General features: G+C 45.3%; 1 protein-coding gene and 1 long non-coding RNA gene across 6 annotated transcripts; one reads left to right on the plus strand and one right to left on the minus strand.

Annotated features, from left to right (window-relative positions):
* Window positions 1-2,836: 2,836 nt before the first annotated feature.
* NKIRAS1 (NFKB inhibitor interacting Ras like 1) lies at window positions 2,837-24,783 on the minus strand. 5 transcript variants are annotated; one of them, XM_081520999.1, is made up of 6 exons: window positions 24,340-24,783; window positions 24,127-24,234; window positions 21,010-21,048; window positions 16,558-16,668; window positions 9,117-9,358; window positions 2,837-3,349 (listed from the first exon to the last, which is right to left on the minus strand). In XM_081520999.1, the coding sequence occupies exons 4-6, from the start codon at window positions 16,649-16,651 to the stop codon at window positions 3,107-3,109; spliced, it is 579 nt and encodes a 192-aa protein (XP_081377125.1). In that variant the 5' UTR covers window positions 16,652-16,668; window positions 21,010-21,048; window positions 24,127-24,234; window positions 24,340-24,783; the 3' UTR covers window positions 2,837-3,106. The 5 variants fall into 5 exon arrangements, with proteins under 5 accessions (XP_081377125.1, XP_081377122.1, XP_081377123.1 ...); XM_081520996.1 differs by lacking the exons at window positions 21,010-21,048; window positions 24,127-24,234 and having other exon boundaries at window positions 24,726-24,783; XM_081520997.1 differs by lacking the exons at window positions 21,010-21,048; window positions 24,127-24,234 and having other exon boundaries at window positions 24,722-24,783.
* Window positions 17,973-20,905, plus strand: LOC145517825 (uncharacterized). The gene is made up of 2 exons (XR_014062362.1): window positions 17,973-18,033; window positions 18,712-20,905. It is a non-coding gene; the product is annotated as an uncharacterized LOC145517825 (long non-coding RNA).
* Window positions 24,784-24,807: the final 24 nt, after the last annotated feature.

Consider the following 24,807-nt stretch of genomic DNA (forward strand, 5'->3'; position numbering starts at 1 on the left):
GGTGCCTTATGAGCTGACTGCAAACAAAAACTTAACCATTTCTCAATCCAGGGCAACAGTGACATGCAACAAAAAGTGGATTTTACACAACAGCTGGCGATGACCAGCTCAGTGGTTGGACTGAGAAGAAGCTCCAAAGCACGTCCAAAGCCAAACTTGCACCAAAATAAGGTCCTGGTCACTGTTTGGTGGTCTCCTGCCGGTCTGATCCACTCCAGCTTTCTGAATCCTGGTGAAACTATTCCCTCTGAGAAGTATGCTCAGCACATCGGTGAGATGCACCGAAAACTGCAATGCCTGCAGCCGGCATTGGTCCTCGGAGAGGGCCTGGTTCTCTCCATCCGACACTCGACTGCACGTAGCACAACCAGTGTTTCATAAGTTGAACGGATTGGCCCACGATCTTGCCTCACCCGCCATATTCACCTGAAGTCTCGCCACCCGACAACCACATCTTCAAGCATCTTGACAACTTTTTTGCAGGGAAAACTCTCCCACGACCAGCAGGAGGCAGAAAATGCTTTCCAAGAGTTCATGGAATCCTGAAGTACAGATTTTTACACTACAGAAATAAAGTTATTTTTTGTTGGCAAAAATATGTTGATGGTACTGGTTCCTATTTTGATTAATAAAGATGTGTTTGAGCCTAGTAGCAATGATTTAAAATTCACAGTCCAAAGCCAGTTACACTGGCACCAACCTAATACAAGGGGTTGAATACAGCTCCCTGTGCTATACAGTAGATCCCTGCTGGTTACCTAGTTTATATGTAGGAGTGTCTTATCTGTTCATCCTGAACTTTTACTTTATCCCTCCCCACCTTGCCCCTTTGGTAACCAGTTTGTTTTCTAAGTCTGTGAGTCTGTTTTTGTTTTGTAAATAAGTTCATTTGTATCATGTTTAGATTTCACATGTTAGTGATATTGTATTGTCTCTGACTTACTCAGGGTGATAATCATCTATAGCTCCTTTTTTCTCTGTGTGTGGTCTTTGCTGAGATCGCTATTTCTGAAGAGCTGGGGCCTGCTGTTTTCTTTGCAGCTTTTCTCTTGATAAGAGTCTGTCTCACATTGCCTTGTGACTTGATTCAGGTTGTGTACCTTTGTCGGGAATACCCTGGAGGTGATGCTGTCCTTCTCAAGGCACCATGTCCATTTGTCCCCTTACTGACAGCATCTACTTTTTGTCATATTTATTTGGTCTGGATCTTCACTTGTGGCATGTGGGAGCTAGTTCCCCAACCAGGGATCGAACCCGGACCCCCTGTATTGGGAGCAGAGTCTTAGCCACTGGGCTACCTGGGAAGTCCCATGTTTAGTCTAGGGAGAATATAAAACCATATATATGTATAAAATGATTTACGATAGTCACTGCGTTCAAAGAGCTCATTGTTTTGTTGGGGTGACAAGTCCCAAATCTCATGGGTTAAATTGTGTTGAGTGTAATGGTTCCTATTTTGGTTAATAAAGATGTGTTTGGGCCTAGTTAACAGTGATTTGAAATTCAAGGTCTGAAACCAAATTACATTTGCACCAACCTAGTATGGCCACATGAGAAGCAGGTTCTCATGGAGAAGTGACCACAGCCACAGTAGAAGGAGCTGTAGGGCCCAGAGTGGAGGTCCATGTCCACGCATTACACGTTTGGAAAGAGCCTAGTTGTGCTGCGCGTGTAACAGCCCAGCTGAGTTCAGCAGAGGAGCAAACTGCAGGATGGTTTTTTGCGGTTTTTTTGGCCATACTGTCGCATGAGGGATCTTAGTTCCCAGACTTGAACCTGTGCCCCCTGCAGGGGGAGCATGGAGTCTTAACCACTGGACCACCAGGGAAAGCCCCCCACCCCCATATATTCCTTCTAAATACTGTGTGCTGTGCTCAGTCGCTCAGTCGCGTCTCTGCAACCCATGGACTGGATCCCACCAGGCTCCTCTGTCCACGAGATTCTCCAGGCAAGAATGATACTAGAGTGGGTTGTCATTCCCTTCTCCAGGGGATCTTCCCGACCCAGGGATCAAACCCTGGTCTCCCACATTGCAAGCAGATTCTTTACCATCTCAGCTTTAAATAACTGTAGAACTATTTATCCGTGTTTAAAAAGAAAAAAGCTAGAGGTTCAACACTCAGTAACTAGGAGAGAAGGCAGGGAATGATTTAACCATCTAAATGACAGTTCTTTTACCAAAAAAAGAGGGATGAGAAACATTAATTATAAATCGGCCAGTGCTGCCACCATGTAAGTTTTGTATCTTCTATATGCAGTAGTTCTTGCCTTGAAGTCACTGAACTGAGCCAGTTGAGTTTCAATTCACTGAACCTCATCATCCTAAAAAGTATTCAAGATAACTGTTTACTAGACCTTTTAACTTTTTTTTTTTGCTGGACCACTTATCTCATTTAAAACCAATAGTTAACTGCTTTCGTGGTTGAAATGACTAAGTAGCTTGCTTCTTACTTTACAAGTAGTTAGGGTAAATATGACTTGTGCAGAATGGAAGCTTTACTAGCATTTAGCAACTTCCTAAAGAAGAACCAGTTTGAATGTATTTACACCACCTACTCAATTCATGCTAAACATAATTTCAACAAAGTTAAATCATACATTTTGTTCTGTTTAGCAAGATCTCCACCAGATGAAGTTTAGCCTAACTCAGTACTCCGATTGTTTCCTGTTTGTGATCCAATCTGACTCCCCTTGTTTACTGTTTGTGATCCAATCTGGACACATGTGAGTTGTCATTTTAGAACCCTAGACATGAGACGATTGAAGTCTGCATAAAGTGACACACGATGACTGCTTCTGAGAAAGGGTAAAGGTGAGCGGAGCTACACGGGTCATCTGCACACAGGCAAGCTTTATTCTTTTGATAAGTACAACATCATGTAAATAGCACAGGTGCTCAATTCAGGGACAAGTTTCAAACAATGAGGGTGCAAACACACGATTTCAAATCAGGCAGTACACCTTGGCCCGAGTAACTTAAATGATAACTGAAGGTGCATCAGGGGTTTCCTAAGGACCAAGGCAGACAGAAACGGCCTAGCTTGAACATGTTCACAGACACCCAAAGGCAGTCCCGACTGAAGGGACGGCTGGCGCGTCTCAAGTTCTAGTTCTCAGAGCCCGAGTTCCCTTTGTTTTTCCTGCCGGGCAGAGGGAAGCTGGATTTGCTCTGGGGCTGGGAGAGCTTGCTGGCCAGCAGGGTGAAGGGCTCGATGAGGGTCTTGCGGTCGGTGACCGTCACCTCCCACAGGCGCACCTTCTCGCTCCTGGCCCACTGCTGTGCCACCTCGGCGTCCACCTGTCTCTGCTCCGAAAGGTCGATCTTGTTTCCTAGAACAACGATTGCCACCTGGAAGAGGGACAGAGGGCAAGGTCACACTTTGCAGCGTCAGCTCCTAGACCAAAGGGAGAAGGGAGGCTGGACCATGTAACCGCTTCATCCAAACCGCTTCTCAGATGCGACCCTAGTGGTAAGACGGCGGGGCAGCACCTCCCTCCCTTCCTTCCTTCCTTCGTGCATTTTGTTAAAAACAGAAATGCTCTCCGGGCTGCTGTGAGACACTGTAACCGGTGAAATAACTCGGGTGTGAATGGAAGGTAGACTGGGGAGATCAACACCTGGGATACAGGTAACGGCCTGACGGAGACGTGCCTGCATTTCAGCTTAGCGCTTACCTGCTGTCTGGGAAATCTGTGAGATGTAAAACAACAGGGCGCCCGGAGCCGGGAGAGGTCTGCACCTCGGGGACCTGACTCCGTCCACTCGACTCTCGTGAGCCCAAATCACAGCAAAGCGCCTGAGGCAGGCACTGAAACCCCTGCTGAGCGCGCGCCCCAGCGGGAACATGTACACTAAAGGCAGGGCGAGCGAGCCTCACTCAGGGTGGAGCCCTCGCTACGCCAGGCGCACTGGCGACGCGAGCCGCAGCCACAGGGCAGCCAAAGCCGGGGGTGGGGAGGCGGCGGGGGAGGCAGCTCGCTGGAACCGCGGCCGCCGCTGCCGCCCGTCAGGGGCGCTCTGTGGCCGTCCCGCCGGGACGGACCAGCGCCCGGAGCCCGGTCTGTGACGGCCGTTTCTCGGCAGGAGCCGCCCTCCCGGCGCGCTCCCACCGCCCAGAGCTTCACCAGCGCTTACCCTCGTCGCCCTCCCCAAGCGCAGAGGCGGCCTCGCTTTGCCCGCAGACGTCCCCGCGGTGGCCGTCTGCACGGAGGCCTCCCCTGCGGCCAGCGGGACGGGCCGAGCCCTGCGGTGCCGGCGGGGGCGGGGAGGCGGTCCCCTCGGCTCAGGGCCGCCCCCGCCCGCGTCCTTCCCCGACCCCGCGTTGAAGGCGGCGGCCGCCTCCCGCCCGCCCATCGCCGAGGGCGCCTGGTCATCCCACGCGCCACCCTTATCGGGGTGCGTTCAGCCGGGTGGGTGACCTGTCGGTAGCCGCCTCTCTCAGCACCCTCTCCAAACCCCCGCCCACGCCGGGATCACAGCTCCCCTCCGGTCTCAAGTCCAGGAGGCCCGCTCGGCCCTCTGCCCGCCCCCAACACCCTGACCGCGGGCGCCCTGAACGCCGCCGGCCCCGCTCAGCCCAGCTTCCCCTAGTTCACTGCCCTGACATCCTGATCACCCGTGTCACGCCCCCGCCCCCGTTAATTAGAAGCTTTTTTTCTTAAAGGGCCTGTGTGTTTTTGGCCGAGCTGAGTCTTCGCTGCTCCGGGCTTCTCCCCGCGGAGGCTTCTCTAGCCGCGGCTCCCGGGTTGGAGAGCACAGGCTCAGGACTCGCAGTGCACGAGCTTAGTTGCTCCAGGGCATCTTCCTAGATCGAGGGTCGAACCCTTGTCTCCTGCACCGACAGGCAGAGTGTTTACAACCGAGCCCACCAGGGAAGCCCCAAGTTGAGCTCAACTGCACTATGTGCCAACAGCACCGACCTCAACTGGAGAACAACCTGCTGGCGGGTCCCAGTTCGGAAGCCCCGATCGAGAGCGGCGCAGGCTCCCAGCGGGCGCGCTCCCCTCACGCCCTCGTCAGCGCAGCGCCTCCCGCCTCGGCCGCCTCCTCCAGCCTCCACTGTGCCTCCGCCTTCCCCGCCTCTCCTCCGCTGACGTCCACCCTTTCAGCAAGAAGACAGAAGCAACTGGAAGGGGACTTCCCTGTGCTTCCACCACGACACCTAACCGCCCTCCGCATCCTCTAAGCCCACCTCCACCCTCTAGGACGGGTGTCGCTCCACCAACCATCGCCTCGCTCCTGCCCCTCTCCACTGAGCCACCCTTCTGCACAGGCAACAAACCCTTCTCAACACCCTTCTCCAGCTCCTGTCGCCCTTCAGTCCTTTCTGACTGTGACCCCATGGACTGTAGCCCGCCAGGCTCCTCTGTCCATGCGATTCTCCAGGCAAGAGTACTGGAAGGGGTTGCCATGCCCTCCTTCAGGGGATCTTCCCGACCCAGGGATCGAACCCGGGTCTCCTGTGTCTCCTGCACTGGCAGGCGGGTTCTTGACCACTGCGCCCCTGGGAAGCCCTGCCCTAGCTTCTATGGGACAGAACATTTACCCTCTGACTGCAGGCTCTTGAAGAGCTGTGTTTGCTGTGCTCAGCTCCCTCACAGCCGGTCCATCAGACTTCGTCTCAGTTAACTGCTCCACGTTTAAACACTCCTTGGCTTTTTAAATCCACCTTCAGCATCTGACAGAGCCTGGTCGCTTCCTACTTTTTAAAGCGCTGACTGCGCTTGCCTTCCGGTCTCTTTGCCCTCATCCCTTGCCCTCCTCCTGCTTCAGAGACCACATCCTGTGCAGACTCCTCCGCCACGTTCTCCTCAGTGCCAACCACTACAGGTCAGCATGCTTGAGAGCGCGCTATTGCACTAAACACGGCTTCACACCTTGTCCCCCAAGGTCAGAGTCAGCATAGAGCAATCAGTTTAAAACTAAGTCAAAAGGAAGTTCAACTTCCTTCACATGAAGGAAGAACGAAGCTACGAAAACACCCTTCACCCAGAAGAGTCATGAAATCCAGACATTTAAGCACAGTGTTGTCAAGACTGCATAACAGGCGTTTTCACCGTATTCCTACCGAGGGCAGCTCCGCACCATCTTTACCCTTGACTCAAGATCCTAACTTCTGCTGATGGATCTTAAACTATATGCTAAAATGTACAAAATAATAAAAGTCTAAGATTATTCACTGTGGCATGGTTCATAACAGCACATGACCAGAGGTAACCCCTGTCCATCAACCGGAGGCTAATTACATATGATACATCTATAGTCACACAATGAATACTAGGCATCAGCTTTAAAAAAAAAAAAAAGGAATCCTGAGTACTGCTATGGAACAGACTCCAAGATGTATTACATGAAAGATACAAGGTGCAGAACAGTAAGCCACCTCTGGTATAACAGAAGAAGAAGAAAAAATATGTACACTTCTGTTTGCTTGTATTTATATGAAGAAACTCTGGAAGGGTGCCCCTCGACTAGGAAGGTGGGGAAATATTTCAAAAGCACACTTGGGGTACCAGAAATGGATGATGGCTGAGGACAGGTGGGAACCGAGTTTGCTGGAGTCCTTTAGATGTATCCTTTTTATTTTTGAACCATGCGCAAACATTCCCCATTTCATTTTCTTAAAAACAAACATGAAAATGTCAGTACAACCCAGGCTATGCCCTGTCCTCCCTTTGCCGCCACTCTCCCCGCCCGCCGTCCCCAGGGTGACAGGCGCCGCCCTGGAGCATCGGCCGGGTCCCCCCCGGGGCAGCCCCTCTGGACCTGCCAGGCGCCCCTGTGTCTCCGGATCTCAGCGAGCTGTCTCCTCCGCAGGGAGGCCTTCCCGCATGACCCCCGCCTCCCGCCAGCAGCTCTGTGGGAGCGGAGACTGTTGCATTTCTCCTGTTTCCCCCACCCATCACCAGAACAGTGCCGGCCCACAGCCCAGTAAACATCTGCTGACGAAACCTGTCTACACTGAGCTACCACCTCGCCCAGGGCAGAAGGGCTATCACTAAAAAGTCTGTAGATGGGCTTCCCTGGTGGCTCGGCGGTAAAGAATCCGCCTGCCAATGCAGGAGACACGGGTTCCACCCCCGATCCAGGCAAATCCCACCTGCCACAGAGCAGCTACGCCACACGGCCGCACGCCCTAGAGCCGTCTCCGCAGGAGGAGGAGCGCAGTGAGAAGGCGGCGCGCACCTCCAGAGCGGCCGGCTCACTGCGACTACAGCAAGGCCGTGCGGCAACAAGACCCGGCAGGGGCAAGAATAAAGGAATAAAAATGTTAACGTCTATGCATAACATGCTGGGGAGGGCATGAGAAAAAGGAGCCCTTCTACACTGCCGGTAGAAATGTAAGCTGGAGCAGCCACTGTGGAAAACTAAAGATAGAATCATCAGAGGATTCCACATGCTCCGGCCTGGGCATGTTTCTGGAGAAAACTCTAAAATTCAAAAAGATGCATGCACTCCTGTTACAAGCAGCCAAGACCTGGGAATCACCGAAATGTCCATCGACAGCTGAATGGATAAAGACATGGTATATACATACACTGGAATACTACCCGGCCACAAAAAACAAAATAACACCACCTGTAGCAAGATGGGTGCACCTAGACACTGTCATACTAACTGAAGTAAGTCTGAAGAAGACAAATACCACAGGAAATCATTTATATGTGGAATCCAAAATATGACACAGAGGAACCTGTGACACAGAAGCAGACTCGGAGAGCAGACGAGTGCTTGTCTCGGGGAGACGGCTGGGGGAGGGGAGCGGGAGTCGATCAGCACATACGAGCCTTCACGTACAGGACGGGGAAACGAGGGCCTACTGGACGGCACAGGCTGTGACAAACTGCAGTTCCACGTATGGTAACGTTCGTGAAACGACAAGGTTACAGAAATGGAGAACAGGTGAGCCGATGACTGAGGAGGGAGAGGTGGGCGGGGAACGCGTGTGGACATAGAAGGTCCTGAGGGGTCCCCGAGATGCTGGAAGGGCCCCCAGCTGGATCCTGAGGGGTCCCCGAGGTGCTGGAAGGGCCCCCAGCTGTATCGACGTCAGTATCTCCGCTGTGTCATTCTGTGATGCTGCTGCAGTCGTTTAGTCACTAAGTCTTATCTGACTCTCTGTGACCCCATTATCTGCAGTCCACCAGGCTCCTCTGTCCATGGGATTCTCCAGGCGAGAACACTGGAGTGGGTTGCCAGTTCCTTCTCCAGGGGATCTTCCCAACCCAGGGATCAAACCCGTGTCTCCTGCATTTCAGACTGATTCTTTACCACTGAGCCAGCAGGGAAGCCCTATTCTACAATAGTTTTGCAGGATGTTACCAGCATTGGGGAAAACTGGGTGAGGGATCTCTGCTGTTTCTTAAAATTGCATGTGAATCTACAATCATCTCAAAATTAAAAGTTTGACATGAAAAAAATATATAAAAATTAGGTTAAGACCATCTAGTGCTGTTAACAGGTTCATGACATGGTTTCCTAGGCCCTGAGAAGGTGGTCTTGACTTGGAAAAAGACCTGTAACAAGAGCGCTCCAGACAGGGGAACCAGTGACTGAGAAGGACTTTTAGGGGAAAAACTATCCTGCTGAAAAATTCTGCAGACAGTAGACCCCTGGAGAGTCATTGGGGTAGAGACGGGAACAATGTTACGTGGACAGACAAGGGCCAGATCATCAAGGACGTCACAGACCACAGGAAGAATCTTATTTTCAAGTGGTGAATCAATAGAATCCAGTAATTATTCATTTTTTCCCATTTCTTTCCTTTTTTTTTTTTTTTTTAAAGCCTGAAGACAATCCTGTTTATCCAAGGAGACAATAAAAAGCTCTAGGAAACAGTGATCCCAAATGATATGAAATGAACTATGTATGTGAGATATGGAGTCATTAAAATTCAACTTGTTCATGGAAACGAGCAAAGGCAGAGAGTCAAGTGCTGGTCTTGTTTGAACCCAGTCACTCCTGTATTTCCTGGGCTAAGAAAAAAAAATCATGAAGATTACAGATATTATGAGCACAACTGAATGCTTTTAAAACATTTTAATTGCCCAGAAGTCCATGCTAACAGTTAGAATTCACAGTTGGCTTTTTTTTTTTTTTTAACATACCCACTTACCTCTTTTTTATCTTTGAACTTATCAATTTCCTTCTTTAGAAGCTCCACTCTTTGAAAGGATTCAAGGTTATTCACACTGTACACAAGAACAAAGCCATCTGCAAATGAAAAATAATGCTTGGGCAGCTCCACGCCTTCCTGTAGGCCTCTGGTGTCGTACAGATGCAGCTGCTCCTTGACTCCTCGGTCCGTCTCCACGGACGCCATGTACACATCTTCCATCGTCTCACAGTCCTCTATTCCTGGGATCAAAGACAAACTATTATTTTTTAAACCTTTACTGAATCTGTTATGGTACTGCCTCTGTTTTTTGGCTGCCTGGCATGTAGGATCTCAGCTCCCCGACCGGGGATTGAACTCACAGCCCCTGCACTGGAGGGCGAAGTCTTCACCACTGGGCCACCAGGGAAGTCCCCAGAAATGACTTTGTATATACCAACACCAAATCATTGCATGACTTATCTGAAACGAGTATAATGTTATGTCAATTATATCTCCACTTTTTAAAAAAGCTATTGCTTTTTGGACGACTCTACCCATTTTTGAGTATTTTCTCATCATGCACAAGTTGGCTTTCTAGTTTCCTTACTATACCTAAGAATCATATTTCCACTTACTAACTTCTTTAAAATGAAAAGTAGTTTAAGATTCTTTCTTCCATATAGGAATATTCACAAATAAAAGATACATGTTTTATATCTATAAAATATATATGAGATTATATATTTCCATATAGGAATAAAAGATAAAAATTTAGCAGTGAGATTTACTATTACTTATTTTTAAAAAATAACAAAAGTCAAAGAACTTAATGTCAAAAATGGAAATTAAAGTCTGATTTTTAAAGTAGTTTCAACAACTAAGTGGCCCTATTTTCTTCTTCATCAGAGTCAAGGACAGGACTTGGGTAATCTTGATTTTTCTCTGTACAACTTCCACTATTTCCAGGGTCTGTTTAAAGGACTCAAAAATGTACATGTCCAGTCTGGGTCTAAGCACCAGGCCTTAATTCCCAAGTACCTACTGTGCACTTTTGTGTGACGTCTTCCATGTCCTTCAAGCTAACAAGCCTTGTTACCCTTCCGCCCACACCCGCCCCGTGATCACCATCTATCTGCTCAGTCTCAAGTGTCCTCGCTGAACGAAGGAAGTACGGGTGAGCAGGGTCCCACACCAGCCCCGCGACTGCTACGATCTCTGCTCAGCTCCCTGCCTGCCCCCACTGCCCTGGCTCGGGCCCTTCTCCTGAACCACTGCCAACAGCTCATCCTCTCCAGTCTCTGCTGAAGTGTCTGCTCTGTAGGTTTTCTCTGGATTATCCACTACCCTCCATCCTGCGCTTCCTGTGTCTTGCACAGGTAAGACCATTTCACCGTCCATCTTCTCATATCTGTCCCCTCCGAAACTGGAGGGTAAACTCCTCAAGAGCCAGGACTGTGGCTAACCTCTCTCTAGTTCTGAGGACCAACAAATCAACGTACGGACGTAAAGTCCTCAGTGAACATCTGAGTGGCATGAATGAATGAGGGAGCGCACGCCTGGTGCCCCGATTTCATTCCCCTGCTCGCTGGAAAGATGAGCCTTGAAACGGGCATCTTACTCTGCTCCATCTGTGTGCGTTTTGTCTCTGCAACTCATCCATAACTTCCTTGAGAGAAACACCCATTCGGTGTACACGGCAAGTATTCAATAACAGTTTGTTGACAAGGAGGTTAAGATGAGAAGATGAACACTCTGAATTTCAACGACTAGGGTGAGAGGCAGTCCATGAAGACACAAACTTGGCCGGGCTTTGATTACAAAAAAATTTAAAAACAAAAACTACCAAGACTTTGGTCATGGTGGATGTTTTATCCACCAAAACCCAGTCTGGTTCCCTTCCTCCCATTAAGCTTAGACCTTTTGAGATTTTGTCATCCTATAAAGCGTGTGAAGTCAGACTCCTCGCCAGCTCTCTGATCGCCTCTCCCACTCCATGCTGCCCCACCCCAGTGGGAGACTAAGCTGCACTCCTGGAAAGGATAAAATCGAGGCTGCTGGGAGGGCAAACAGGGCACAGTGAAAACGGGGCAATTCAGTGACCTGCTCCCAAACTGTGGGGCCAGCTCTTTACCCTCTGGGCAGAGGGATCTGGGGAATATGACCAGCGAAAAAGTTAAAAACCCTAAATATGCTAACCTCTCAGGTTAACTATTAATGACAAATGCCCCACCCAGGTCACCTTGTAATGCAGCAAAGTCACGAATCCTACCCACGTGCTTAGAGCTTTAAATTAGCTTTTCACTTCGCCATTCTTAATTATTAAGCAGACAACCAAGGATGACCAGACACCTGAGAAAGAGACCAAAAATCAGGAAAAACCACCTGAAAAGAAAGAGACTATGCAAAGAAGAGAAAACCAACAAACAAAAAAACTTCCATAAAGTAGAACCAAACACTGAGAGACAGAAAACAGGAGAGGAGAAATTTTAAAAATCAGAGGGTTAGTCCAGAAAATCCAGCATCCAAAAAAAGAGAGTTCTGGGACTCCCATGGAGGTCCAGCGGCTGAAGACTCGGTGCTTGCAATGCAGGGGGCGAGGGTTCGATCCCTGGACAGGAACCAAGACCCCACACGCCATGCGGTGTGGTCAAAGCATTTAAAAAACAGCACGTTAACCACAGGAAGACATTAGATTCGGAAAACCACCTCAGTGCGTGTGTGCTCAGTGTCCGACTCTGCGACCCCGTGGACGGTAAGCCCTCCAGGCTCCTCTGTGCATGGGATTCTCCAGGCCAGAGTACTGGGGTGGGTCGCCATTTCCTTCTCCAGGGGATCTTCCCCACCCAGGGATCAAAGCCTCGCCTCTGGCCTGGAGAATCACAGGGACAATAGTAAACAGCTTTATTCAGAAGCCCTAGGATTACGACTGTGCACTAGGGACAGAGGGCAGTCTGAGGCCTGTCATCGCCCAATGCCTCCTTTCATCGTGAAACATTTTAAACCCCAAAAAAGGACTGGAAGATGTGCTCCAGCAAAAGAAGGGTGTAAACAAAAGAGGACAAAAGGTAAAGAAACAAAAGACTTATATATATAAAAGTATAAAACACTGGTGAAAGAAATCAAAGAGGACACAAACAGATGGAGAAATATACCGTGTTCATGGATTGGAAGAATTAATATAGTGAAAATGAGTATACTACCCAAAGCAATCTATAGATTCAATGCAATCCCTATCAAGCTACCAATGGTATTTTTCACAGAACTAGAACACATCATTTCACAATTTGTATGGAAATATAAGAAACCTCGAATAGCCAAAGCAATCTTGAGAAAGAAGAATGGAACTGGAGGAATCAACCTGCCTGACTTCAGGCTCTACTACAAAGCCACAGTCATCAAGACAGTATGGTACTGGCACAAAGATAGAAATATAGGTCAATGGAACAAAATAGAAAGCCCAGAGATAAACCCACGCACCTATGGACACCTTATCTTCGACAAAGGAGGCAAGAATATACACTGGAGAAAAGACAATCTCTTTAACAAGTGGTGCTGGGAAAACTGGTCAACCACTTGTAAAAGAATGAAACTAGAACACTTCCTAACACCATACACAAAAATAAACTCAAAATGGATTAAAGATCTAAACGTAAGACCAGAAACTATAAAACTCCTAGAGGAAAACATAGGCAAAACACTCTCCGACGTAAATCACAGCAGGATCCTCCATGATCCACCTCCCAAAATATCGGAAATAAAAGTAAAAATAAACAAATGGGACCTAATTAAAATTAAAAGCTTTTGCACAACAAAGGAAACTATAAGCAAGGTGAAAAGACAGCCTTCAGAATGGGAGAAAATAATAGCAAACGAAGCAACAGACAAACAATTAATCTCAAAAATATACAAGCAACTCTTGCAGCTGAATTCCAGAAAAATAAACGACCCAATCAAAAAATGGGCCAAAGAACTAAACAGACATTTCTCTAAAGAAGACATACAGATGGCTAACAAACACATGAAAAGATGCTCAACATCACTCATTATTAGAGAAATGCAAATCAAAACCACAATGAGGTACCATTTCACACCAGTCAGAATGGCTGCTATCCAAAAGTCTACAAGCAATAAATGCTGGAGAGGGTGTGGAGAAGAGGGAACCCTCTTACACTGTTGGTGGGAATGCAAACTAGTACAGCCACTGTGGAGAACAGTGTGGAAATTCCTTAAAAAACTGGAAATAGAACTGCCATATGACCCAGCAATCCCACTGCTGGGCATACACACTGAGGAAACCAGAATTGAAAGAGACGCGTGTACCCCAATGTTCATTGCAGCACTGTTTACAATAGCCAGGACATGGAAGCAACCTAGATGTCCATCAGCAGACGAATGGATAAGGAAGCTGTGGTACATATACACAATGGAATATTACTCAGCCATTAAAAAAAATACATTTGAATCGGTTCTATTGAGATGGATGAAACTGGAACCCATTATACAGAGTGAAGTAAGCCAGAAAGAAAAACACCAATACAGTATACTAATGCATATATATGGAATTTGAAAGATGGTAACGATAACCCTATATGCGAGACAGAATAAGAGACACAGATGCATAGAACAATTTTATGGACTCTGAGGGAGAAAGTGAGGGTGGGACGTTCTGGGAGAATAGCACTGAAACATGTATATTATCATATGTGAAACAGAACACCATTCCATGTTCGATGCATGAGACAAGGGCTCAGGGCCGGGGCAATGGGATGACCCAGAGGGATGGGATGGGGAGGGAGGTGGGAGGGGGGTCCGGGAAGGGGAACACATGTAAACCCATGGCTGATTCATGTCAATGTATGGCAAAAACTACTACAATTTTATAAAGTAATTAGCCCCCAACTAAAATAAATAAATTTATTTAAAAAAAAAAAAAAAGTCTAGAAACAGGAACTGAAACCCGGAGAGAAGGAAAAAGTCAAGGGAAGTCCTATGGTGACAGCTGTGCAACAGGCCCAGAGAGTGCCAGCTCCCGGAAGATCTCACCAAAAAGTGTGTGTGGGGGGGTGTGTGTGGGGGTGTGGGTGTGTGTGTTGGGGGTTATCTGATACAGCAGGCCTCACAGAAAACAGAAACATCTGCACATGCATAAGAATTAGGTAAAGGTATAAACAAAACTAAAGAAATGGTAAAGACGGCAAATATTCGCCTCCATAAATAGAAACAGAAATAAGGAAAGCCAGCACGTGGCGCTGCTCCGCCGAGAGCAGCCCGTGTGCCGGCAGGTCTCAAGGCGCCGTCTGACAGAGACCCCTGAGGTCTCCTTCCAGGGACCCCACACGGGCCGAGAGTCAGACACAAGTGAGCGACCAGACACAACAATGTGGGCAAAACTTTTTTCGTAACAATACTAAGGTGTTCACCTTTTGCACTATGTTGACATTTGCTGATGATGCAAAAGTAATGGTGGGTAAAACCACTGTTGGCTTAGTACAGATTCAGGCAGGGGCACCAGCTGTGTTAGTGGCTGAATTCCTCACCACCTCCTATTGCAGTTTAAAAAGAAACAGTCAATTTCATTTAAGAATGTCCTTGATAAAGCAGGAAAAATTACCAAACTTATTAAATCCCAATCTTTGAGTATGTATCTTTATCTTTTCAATATTCTATGTGATTAATGGGAAGTCTGCATTAAGTAGTTCACTGAATGAATAATGGGGACTGTCTGGAGGAAAAGTCCTTTCTTGTGTCTGAGTTGCAAACTGAACTAGGCTTTTTTTTTTTTTAAGAAATGACACAAAATACACCATGGGTCTTTAGGGCATCTGACAGACATTTTCTCAAAGATGAATAAACAGAGTCTATCGTTTCAAGGAAAATAACTGACAATATGTGTGGTTAATGATAAAATTTGTGAGCTTTCAAGCAAGAAGCAGAATTCTATCCATCGGCATAAACTTGATAGCCTCCCAATGGCAATGAGATTGGTGATGACATTAACAAATGTAATTCGGAAGGTCTGCTTATCTAAGTTAACCGGTCTTTTCCAAATGACCCATTCATGATAAAAAACCATGCTTGGGTAAAAAACCCATTTGACGTGCAAGACAGATCAATGTGATTTTAATGTAATGCAAGCTCAGTGGTGTGGTTTCAGGGTTGGCACTCTGCATAACCTTTAAGTGACCAATGACCCAAGTTTTAGTGAAAGACACCAAAGAAGCAAGTCCTGGACCATCTGCAAAGCTATTAAAATACTCCTACCTTTTTCAACCACATATTGGTGTGAGGCCAGATGTTCTTCACGTATTGCAACTAAAACAATACACAACAGCAGGCTGAATGCAGACACAATCGGTTACGATAATCCAGCGGCCTTCTACTAGGCTGGACGTTTGATTTTCAGAAATGTAAATCAACAATCATCTTCTCACTAAACTGTTTTTGAAAATATAATTATTTTTCATAAAAATGTGTTAACCTTAGCATGTAATAAATTTATTGTTCTTATTTTAAGTTAAATTTTTCCTCAGTTTTAATTTCTAACGTAATAGAAATGTCATAAGACATAGCCTACATAAACAAAAGCTGTGGGGGTTTTAACAGGATAAAGGGATTATTTTTTCCCCCTTGGGCATAATTTGTTTTTTGTACAAACTAGAATCTGAAGGTAAAAAATTCCGAACCGTTAACGCAGGATTTATGAGAGGAGCAATGGTTTGGGGGAAATCAAAAGGTTTTCGGAATTTCTGACATAGGCATCATAATAAAAACCAAATGTGGAGTTAACCAAAGTTGTTAAATATTATTTTGGGAAGGTAGAAGAGAATCAGAGCTCATCAAAATGGTTAATAAAAATAAGACAGAAACGTGCTCCATGGTTCTTGCCACAGAAACACTTCAAAGATCCATGACTCTGCCTCAGAGAAGCCTCATTGCATTCTGTTATGTCTGTGACCTCCTTACAGCCAGAGAGGCCTCATCATAGCCTGGGTCACAGAGGAAGTACAGAACAATTTCTAACTCAATGAATGGATAAATGAATGAGACAATCCAATTCACAAAAGTAGGTCATACTGCAGCAAACAGCTGTCTCTTCCATTCTTAAAACCCATACAGCAGTATTGGAAAGTCGTGTATGAAATGAGAGATCAATGTATTCTGAAGTCAGTGAGTCTGTGACTCCAAGACTGCTATTCATGATGTAAATAATCTACTGGAAACCACAGACAACACTGTCTTGCCTGTTAAAACTCCTGAGTAAGTGCGAGTGCTCCTGAACGGCGACAATATAAAAACGTTTTCTCCTTGCCCCTAAATCCCTGCTTCAGTCTCTGTTGACGTCTACAACCCTCCTGGTCCCTCTAGATGACACTTCACCCATCTCTAGGTCAGCGCAGCCAACCAAAGATCCCAACCAGTTTCCAGAACCTACAGAGAAACTAGAGAAAAAAAATCTTACCAATAGTATGATTCCCATAAAGGAGCTGCTCCAAAATCGCCGTTTTCCCTACAGATAACAAGCCACAGACCACCACCTTGCAGCCTTTCCCCATCTTCTCTTCGGAGATCACTGTGAAGAGAAGAGAAGATCTTTAAAAGAAAAAAAAAAAATCCTTTCCTGTTTCTGTGTTTAAACGTAATTAGTAATATGTACACAGGGGGATACTGGGTATTGCAAGTATAAAAAAAGAAGTACAGGATAAAGTTTATTCTTCCAAACCCCATTCCCTGGTTCCCACATGCTCCCTTAGAGCAATCGATGCTATGGTTCTGTATATATCCCTGCAGCGGTAACCTAGAGAAACGCAAGAATACACGTATAAACACGCTTGTTTTCGAAAAGAACAGACACATCTTACATAAAGAATTTCAATATTAAAGTCTACAGCAATCCAAACAGAATCCTAGATAAATCCAATCCTTGAAGGACTGCCTGCTCATCAATATCTACCTGGAAAAACAAGCATTTAAGTAAAACTTTAAGGAGCCACGAAGATAAAAATTTGGATAGAGAATGGATATCATTAAAAGTTTGGATAGAGAATGGACGTCATTTTTTAAAAGCAGCATTAAAACCATCAATGCCGACATTAGCCCTCTCTCAGGAGAGGAAGAAAAGGGGCTGTCAGTCACAATTCTTTCTGAGTCATGGTTCTTCACGCTAGAAAAATTGCTCAGGCACTTTAAACGGAAGGAAAAGGAAAACGCATTCCCCCTTGCTTCCTCACATATCCAAGGAAGAGAGAGATCAGGTAACATTTTACTTAATTTTCCTCAAGGTTTTTTTATCTTCCAGAAGGCAAGGCAGCAGAAGACAAGACAGCAACGAGAAAGACTCATTAAACCGCAACAAAGTAGCCTGAGGAGTCAGGGTTCCACATCGCCTTCTGCCACCTTCCAAGACAAACCTTACTCATCATGGCCTCCAGTTCTCTTACCTAAAGTGCGGAGGGGCTTCCCAGGGGGCTCAGTGGTAGAGAACCCACTTGCCACCGTAGGAGACGTGGGTTCAATCCCTGGGTTGGGAAGATCCCCTGGAGCAGGAAATGGCCACCTACTCCAGTATCCCTGCCTGGGAAATCCCATGAACAGAGAACCCTAGGGGGCTAGAGTCCATGGGGTCACAAGAGTTGGACATGACTGAGTGACTAAATGACAACAAAAACAGAACTGTGAAGGATGCCACAACTCCTTCAAGGCAGAAAAAGACAAAAATGTTCAAATAAGCATCCAATAAGAGAGACCCGTGGACATCTCTCTATATGCACATGTTGCACACCACTCGTTTTTAACCAGTATCTAAAGCACTAAGTGAAAAAGAACTTTCCGTCAGCCTTCTCCACTTTCTCAAAGTCTGTAATTTTTTTTTAACAGGTATAGCGATTTCCTTGGGACTTCCCAAGTGGCACTAGTGGTAAAGAATCCACCTGACAAGGTAGGACACACAAGAGCTGAGGGTTCAATCCCTGAGTCAGGAAGATCCCTCGTGGCATCCTTGCCTGGGAAATTCCACGCAAAGAGCTTGGCAGGCTCTAGTCCACAGGGCTGCGAAGAGTCGGACACAACCGAGCATGCGCAACACGCATAACTGATTTCCAATATTAGTTTCAAGCGTACAAAGTGATTCAAAATTTTTACAGATTATACTCCATTTACAGTTATTATAAACTATTGGCTGTATTCCCTGTACTGTACAATATATCCTTTTAGATTACTTATGTTTACATAAGTTGTATAAAAGTTGTTCCTCTTAATCCCCTACTCCTACATTCCCCCTTCTCCCTTCCTTCTCCCCACTGGTAACCACCAGCTTGTTCTTTGTATCTGTGAGTTAGATTCTTTCCTGTTACACTCACTAGTAAGTGTGTTTGTCCTTGTCTCTTATTTCAGTAAGCATAATACCCTCCAGGTCCACCCACGTTCTGGTAAATGGCAAAATGTTATTCTTTTTTATGGCTGAGTAATATTCCATTGTGTGTGTGCCATGTCTACTTTATCCATTCATCTGTTGGTGAACACTTTGGTTGCTTCCATATTTCGGCTGTTGTAAATAATGCTGCAGTGAACACTGTGGTTTACGTATCTTTTCAAATTTGCGTTTTTGTTTTCTTAGGATATAAACCCAGGAGTGGAAATGCTCGCTCATACGGTAGTTCTACTTTCAGTTTTTTGAGAAACCTCCACACTGCTCTCCCCAGTGGCTGCACCAACTTACATTCCCATCAACAGAGGAAGAGTGTCCTCTTTGCTCCCGTCTCTCACCACCATGTCTATTTGTGGACCTCCTGACGACAGCCATTCTGACAGAGAAGAGGTGATCTCTCACTGAGCATCTTCTCATGTGCCTATTGGCCATCTGTATGTCTTCTCTGAAAAAGTGTCTATTCAGATCTGGCACTCATTTTTAAATTGGATTGTCTGGTTGTTTTGGATAATGAATCGTTCTATTTTGGATATTAACCCTTATCAGGCATATTATTTGCGAACATTTTCTCCCATTCAGTAGGCTGTTTTCACTTTGTCAGTGGTTTTCTTTGCTGTGCAAAATCTTTCAGGTTTAAACAGGTGCCATTTGTTTATTTTTGCTTTTGTTTCCTTTGCCTTAGGAAACAGATTTAAACAAACATTGCTAAAATTTATGTCAGAGTGTTCTGCCTATGTTTCCTAAGAGTTTTATAGTTTTCAATCTTACATCTTTAGTCTGTTTTGAGTTTATTTTTGTATATTGTGTTAGGGAATGTTTTAATTTCACTCTATTATATGCAACTGTCCAGTTTTCCCAGCACCACTTACTGAAGAGACTTTTTTTTTTCTCCATTGTATATATTCTTTCCTTTGTCATAGATGGTCAAAGTCTACAACTGTGTATAACCCAAATCAGCCACAACACTAATGACATGAAGGATTTGAATGCTACTATTATTCTAGTGCAGTAGTAACACAGTCCTCATTTCCAGAGCAGTATGTTACATTTTACCAGTAGATAAATAATCATCACTTACATGATACAACCATTATTTCTTAGGTGGCATGCACGGAATCTTTCTGATAAATCTTCCCAAGAATATTTATCACCTACTTCCAGGAGAACCACTTCTCTTAGGGGACTTTCTTTTCAATTTCAGAGTACTTGCAACAGAAAAATTCTCAATCTGTCTTTATAAGGGTAGAGTTTTGTGTAACACTAATCATCTATGGTATGGTAACACCTGTGTCAGCGACTATGGCCTGTATTAAAAGGTTTTCCACAGATACTTCTGAATTTGTGATTAATGTCATTTCCTCTATGATAGGATTCTACTCTCTCTCCATATTGTGGTCTCCTGTAAGTTATACTACTGAATCTTTCTTTCAAAGGGTTTTTAATATTAGTTAAAATTTGGGACTTCCCTGGGGGTCTAGTGGCTAAGACTCTGTGCTCCCAATGCAGGAGCCCTGGGTTGGATCCCCGGTCAGGGAACTAGAACCCGTATGCCACAACTAAAGATCCCACATGCTGCAACTAAGAGCCGGTGAAGCCAAATAAAAATTTTTTTTAAATGGGATTTGCATGCCAAGTGAGAATTATTAAAAGTGATAATAATAATAGTTAAAATTTAAAGAAAGTTGCCACCTAACTATGAGAGAAGAGAAGAAAGTGATGGCAGCACAAACTAATTCTGTTGTCAGACAAGGTTGCCGCTGGAATCTAAATTCTGATTTTTCTACTATTTTCTATTGTTACTTCCCTTCCTCCAAAACATCTCAGCCCCATAGAATTTGTCAATACCAATCCTCACCTCTTCTCCCCTTACTGTTCAATCAAAAAAGTCCCCCATTACCACATACTATATCAACCTTCAAGAAAATTTCAAGTGCTTTAAAAGGGTAGGTACATACTGTAGTTGAGGGAAGCCGCTGTTTTAAGAAAAAGAAAAAAAGCCCAATGATTAACAGCAATAGACTCTGCGAAAGGGATGCGGGTATGAGTGCTAGGGACTGCAGAAAACTGAAAAAATGCTGAAATCAACAGACTCCTGAGAAATCCAGAAATCAAATATTCCTGAAACTCTTTGGAAGTAGTCTTAATTATCTGCTTTAAAAGTGGTATACTCCCAGAGGGATGGCATGGGGAGGGAGGCGAGAGGGGGGTTCAGGATGGGGAACACATGTAAACCCATGGCTGATTCATGTCAATGTATGGCAAAAACCACTACAATATTGTAAAGTAATTAGCCTCCAACTAAAATAAATAAATTTAAAAAAACTGGTATACTACAATTGTACTTTGATCACTTGTGACTGGCAGATAAAGTATGCTAAAAATATGCATTATTTTGTATTTGTGTATAAGAAATTTCAGGAGTTATTTCAGTATTTCAGAGGAAAACTTCATCAAGGGTGTAAGAAATTGCAGGAGTTATTTCAATACCTTAGAGGAAACATCATCAAGGGCAAACAGCAAAAGGAACTGAAAAAGAGGTAATTCAAACACTAGATAAGGATTTTAAGGTTTTTTAGGAAGGAGAGAAGGAAAGAAAGAAAACAGAACAGACCATGGTAAATATTTTACACCACCAAAAAGAAAACCAAGGTGAGAGTGTGATTACTTAAAACATACCTGAAACATTCTAGGTTCTTAGTTGTTTTCACATGGAAAACAATACTACTACATAAACCCAAAGATCAGTGACCTGCTTTGCCATCAAATAAAAAATATGAATTCTGAAGCACAAACTACTGTGTGTAAAATAAATAAGTTATAAAGCTACACTGTACTGCACAGGGAATACAGCCAATATTTTCTAATAATTATAAATGGAATATAATTTAAAACTGCAAATCACTGTTGTACATCTGAAACTCATATAATATTGTACATCAACTATACCTCTATAAAATTAATTTCTTAAAAGTATGAATCCTTCAAAAAAATAACATCTAAGGTAAGGTTCTGAATGAATAATATTAAATACACACAAAAATACTTCATTTTCTATGCATGATCATGATGGCAGGGACTCTCATGACATACAAGGAAACTGTTCTCACACTTATTTATATATACTCATATTTACAAACAAAAATTACTAAAAGCTTAGTTCTCTAAGCATTATAATATTTCATAATCCCGAAACATAATAGATATGCACCATTTCCTTCCAAACATAAAAGGAGGTCATCTGCAACGCCCTGGATGGGCCGGGAGTCACAGGAAGAGACACGGGGTGGCCAAGCCACTCACTAAAACCAGGCTTTGAAAGTCTGAAAGGCTCCAGAGTAGACAGGTGACCTCTATGGTTCCTTCTAACACTCTAAAGTTATGAGCGCGGAAACTACTTACCCAGAAACCACATCAACACGAGGTGAACACCAAAAGCAGTAGCTAAGGATACTTGTACAGTCCCTACCTTAAGAAACTGGTGGACAACAAAATTCAATCTGGGATCTATGCATCCCTGATATTCTGATGTAGTAATAAATGACGAAGAAGATGTGCTTAACAGACAAAATCCGATAGAGTCTTAAATACACATTGCTTTGCCTTCCTGGCTAATCAATAATGTGGCTAGAGAATAAAAACGTGATCTACTCCATTCTGTTGAAAACACTGAGCCCTGTCAGCATTCTCTTTGAAGAGCCATCGGAGACAGCAACCCCAAATTGTCAGTCCGGCTGTTCTAAGGAAATCATTCTAGCTTTAAAGTAAAACACAACTTTTTTATGCAACTGGAAAAATATTAACACTGAAACACTGTTGACTTCATAAAGAGATGCTATGGATCTTATAATGTAAGCATAGCAGAAGGAAAATTTCTACTCCTGTGCATTGGTTTATGTAAACATAATGGATTGTGTGCGGTACTTCCACTTACCCGTATATAAATACATTTTACTTACATAAATACATATTAAGAGTTTTGCAAACAACATTACACATAATAAATACAATGAGCACATTCCAGCTTACCATTCTTCTACTCACTCAGTAAATATTTACTGAGGGATTAGCATAATGACAAGCATTAGGGATAAAGCAGAGGGCAAAACCAGAAATGATCACTGCCCTCAGAAATCTCAAAATCAATTGAAAATACCAATCCAAATCTCGCAAAAGTACTACATGAGACACTGCAAATTAAGAAACAAAACTGCAAAACCTAATTAAGAAATTAGCTGTGATTAATCACATTGCCAGAATCCTCTTTCCAAATGATGATTCCAACTTTGCAATCAATAGTTCTTGACTAATGTTTCTCACACCCCACATCTGATCCATCAATAAACCTTCTACCTTTGAAACGCATCCATGGCTGGACCAGTTAGCGCCTCCATCACTAATGAAGTAGCCCAAGGCACCATCTTCTCTCACCCGGTCTCAAAGATGCCCATGTCATATTCCCCAAATCCATGAGTATTCTACTTTACATGGACTCCTAGGTTACAAGTCTTCTGAGGTTGTGACTAAATTAAGAACCTGAGAGGGGGAGATCACCCTGGATTATCTGAGTGGACCCAACATCATCACAAGTATCTTTACAAGGAGGGACAAGAGGGTCAGAAAGGGAGAGAGACAGAGATTTGAAGATGCTACAATGCTGGTTTTTCCAATGAAGGAGTAAGGAGCCAAGGAATGCAGGTGGCCTTTAGAAACTGGAAAAGAAAGGAAATGGATTCTCCCCTAGAGCCTCTAAAAGAAACACAGCCCAAGTGACAACCCGACTTTAGCCTAGTGAGATTCCTGACCTGCAGAACTGTAAGACAACAAATGTGTACTGTTTTAAGTCTGTAAAGTTGCTGTAATTTGTTTCAGCAACAATAGAAAAATGAGTACAACTTCCTAATTGGCCACTTTTTCCCTTCTTCCTTTTAGCCTCAAATGATCTTTTCCTTTTTTTTTGGTTGTGCTTGCTTGTGGGATCTTTTGATAGTTCCCCCCAATCAGGGACTGAACCCCGGCCATGGCACTGAAAGCACTGCAGAGCCAGAGAACTCCCCCAAACGATCCTTTTTAAAATGTAGGTCACATGAAGTCACCCTTCTGCTCGAACCCTTCCAGTGGTTTCCAATCTCAGAAAGTCTGCAAACCCACAGTCCTCGTAAGAACCTCCACCTCTTTGATGTCACTTGCTAGTTTCCCCTGTGGCTAGATTCCAGCCACGCGGCCTCTTCGCTGTTCTCGTATTAACGCAGGCACTCGCCAGCTTGGCACTGCTCCCTCTGACTGAGATCGGCCCCAGGGCTCAGGTCTTTCCTCAAATGTCACCCTGAAGATTCCGGCCGAAATTTCTACCCCCATCCCAATACTCCCTACCGGTTTGCTCCCGTTAACGTCTGTCCTTAGCACTTACGACCGAATACGATATATGTATGCTGATTGCCCTATTCCAAGACGCTAGAATTTTTGCCACGACCCCAGGCACCTTCCCAGCAACTGGGCGCACACGAGGTACTTCATAAATCAAAGCCCCTATCAGGGCTTTTACAGCGGCACCACTGCAACTAGGGAAGAAAACAAGCAAGATCGGAAATGAGATTGGAAACTAACCAAACCCGTTAATTTAGACGACAAAGGAGTCTCTTACACCTTCGCCCCATTTCAACTTAGAATGTGCAAAAGAGTTAAACCACTTCATTTCTCTAAAATGAAAATATTCTGGAGGTGCAAAAAAAAAAGCCAGTAAATAAACTGTCAATGAAGAGCGCAACACAGAATGTCTGCATTTTCTCGGCTTCCCCCCACCCCCGAAAACGCTCGCACCTGCCGACCAGATTGTGGCATATAAATAGGCTTTTCCAAAAAAAAAACCCAAACCCGTGGTTCTGACGGAGCAAACCCCGGGCCAGACCTGCACGCAGGAAAAGCGCCACCCGAGCGGGCGCTGAGCCCCTGGGCCCCGTCCCTGCCCCGCGCCCCCCGCAACCCTCTCTGGAGAAAATCCCTCAGAGCAGGGTCTGCGGCCCCAACTGCTCCAGGAGGGGCGCAGCTGCCGCCGCGAAGCCCCCGCGCCTCCAGCGGCCCGCCCGGCGGGACCCCCGGCCTGTGCGCGCGTCTGTCCAGGGAGAGGGGGCGCCCGCAGCCCCCCGCAGACCCAAGCAGGGCCGCCCGGGAGCGCCGCGGACCCGGGAGCCCCGCCCCCAACCTGCCTCTCAGCCGCAGACGCTCGGCTGCCCGAACCTCGCCGCGGACGTCGCCGCCGGCTCTGAGGCGCGCGCCCCGGGCAGCAGG

The sequence above is a fragment of the Giraffa tippelskirchi genome, chromosome 8 (genome assembly GCF_054371585.1).
Source record: "Giraffa tippelskirchi isolate mGirTip1 chromosome 8, T2T-mGirTip1v1.2.pri, whole genome shotgun sequence".
In the NCBI taxonomy this organism is placed as follows: Eukaryota; Metazoa; Chordata; class Mammalia; order Artiodactyla; family Giraffidae; genus Giraffa; species Giraffa tippelskirchi.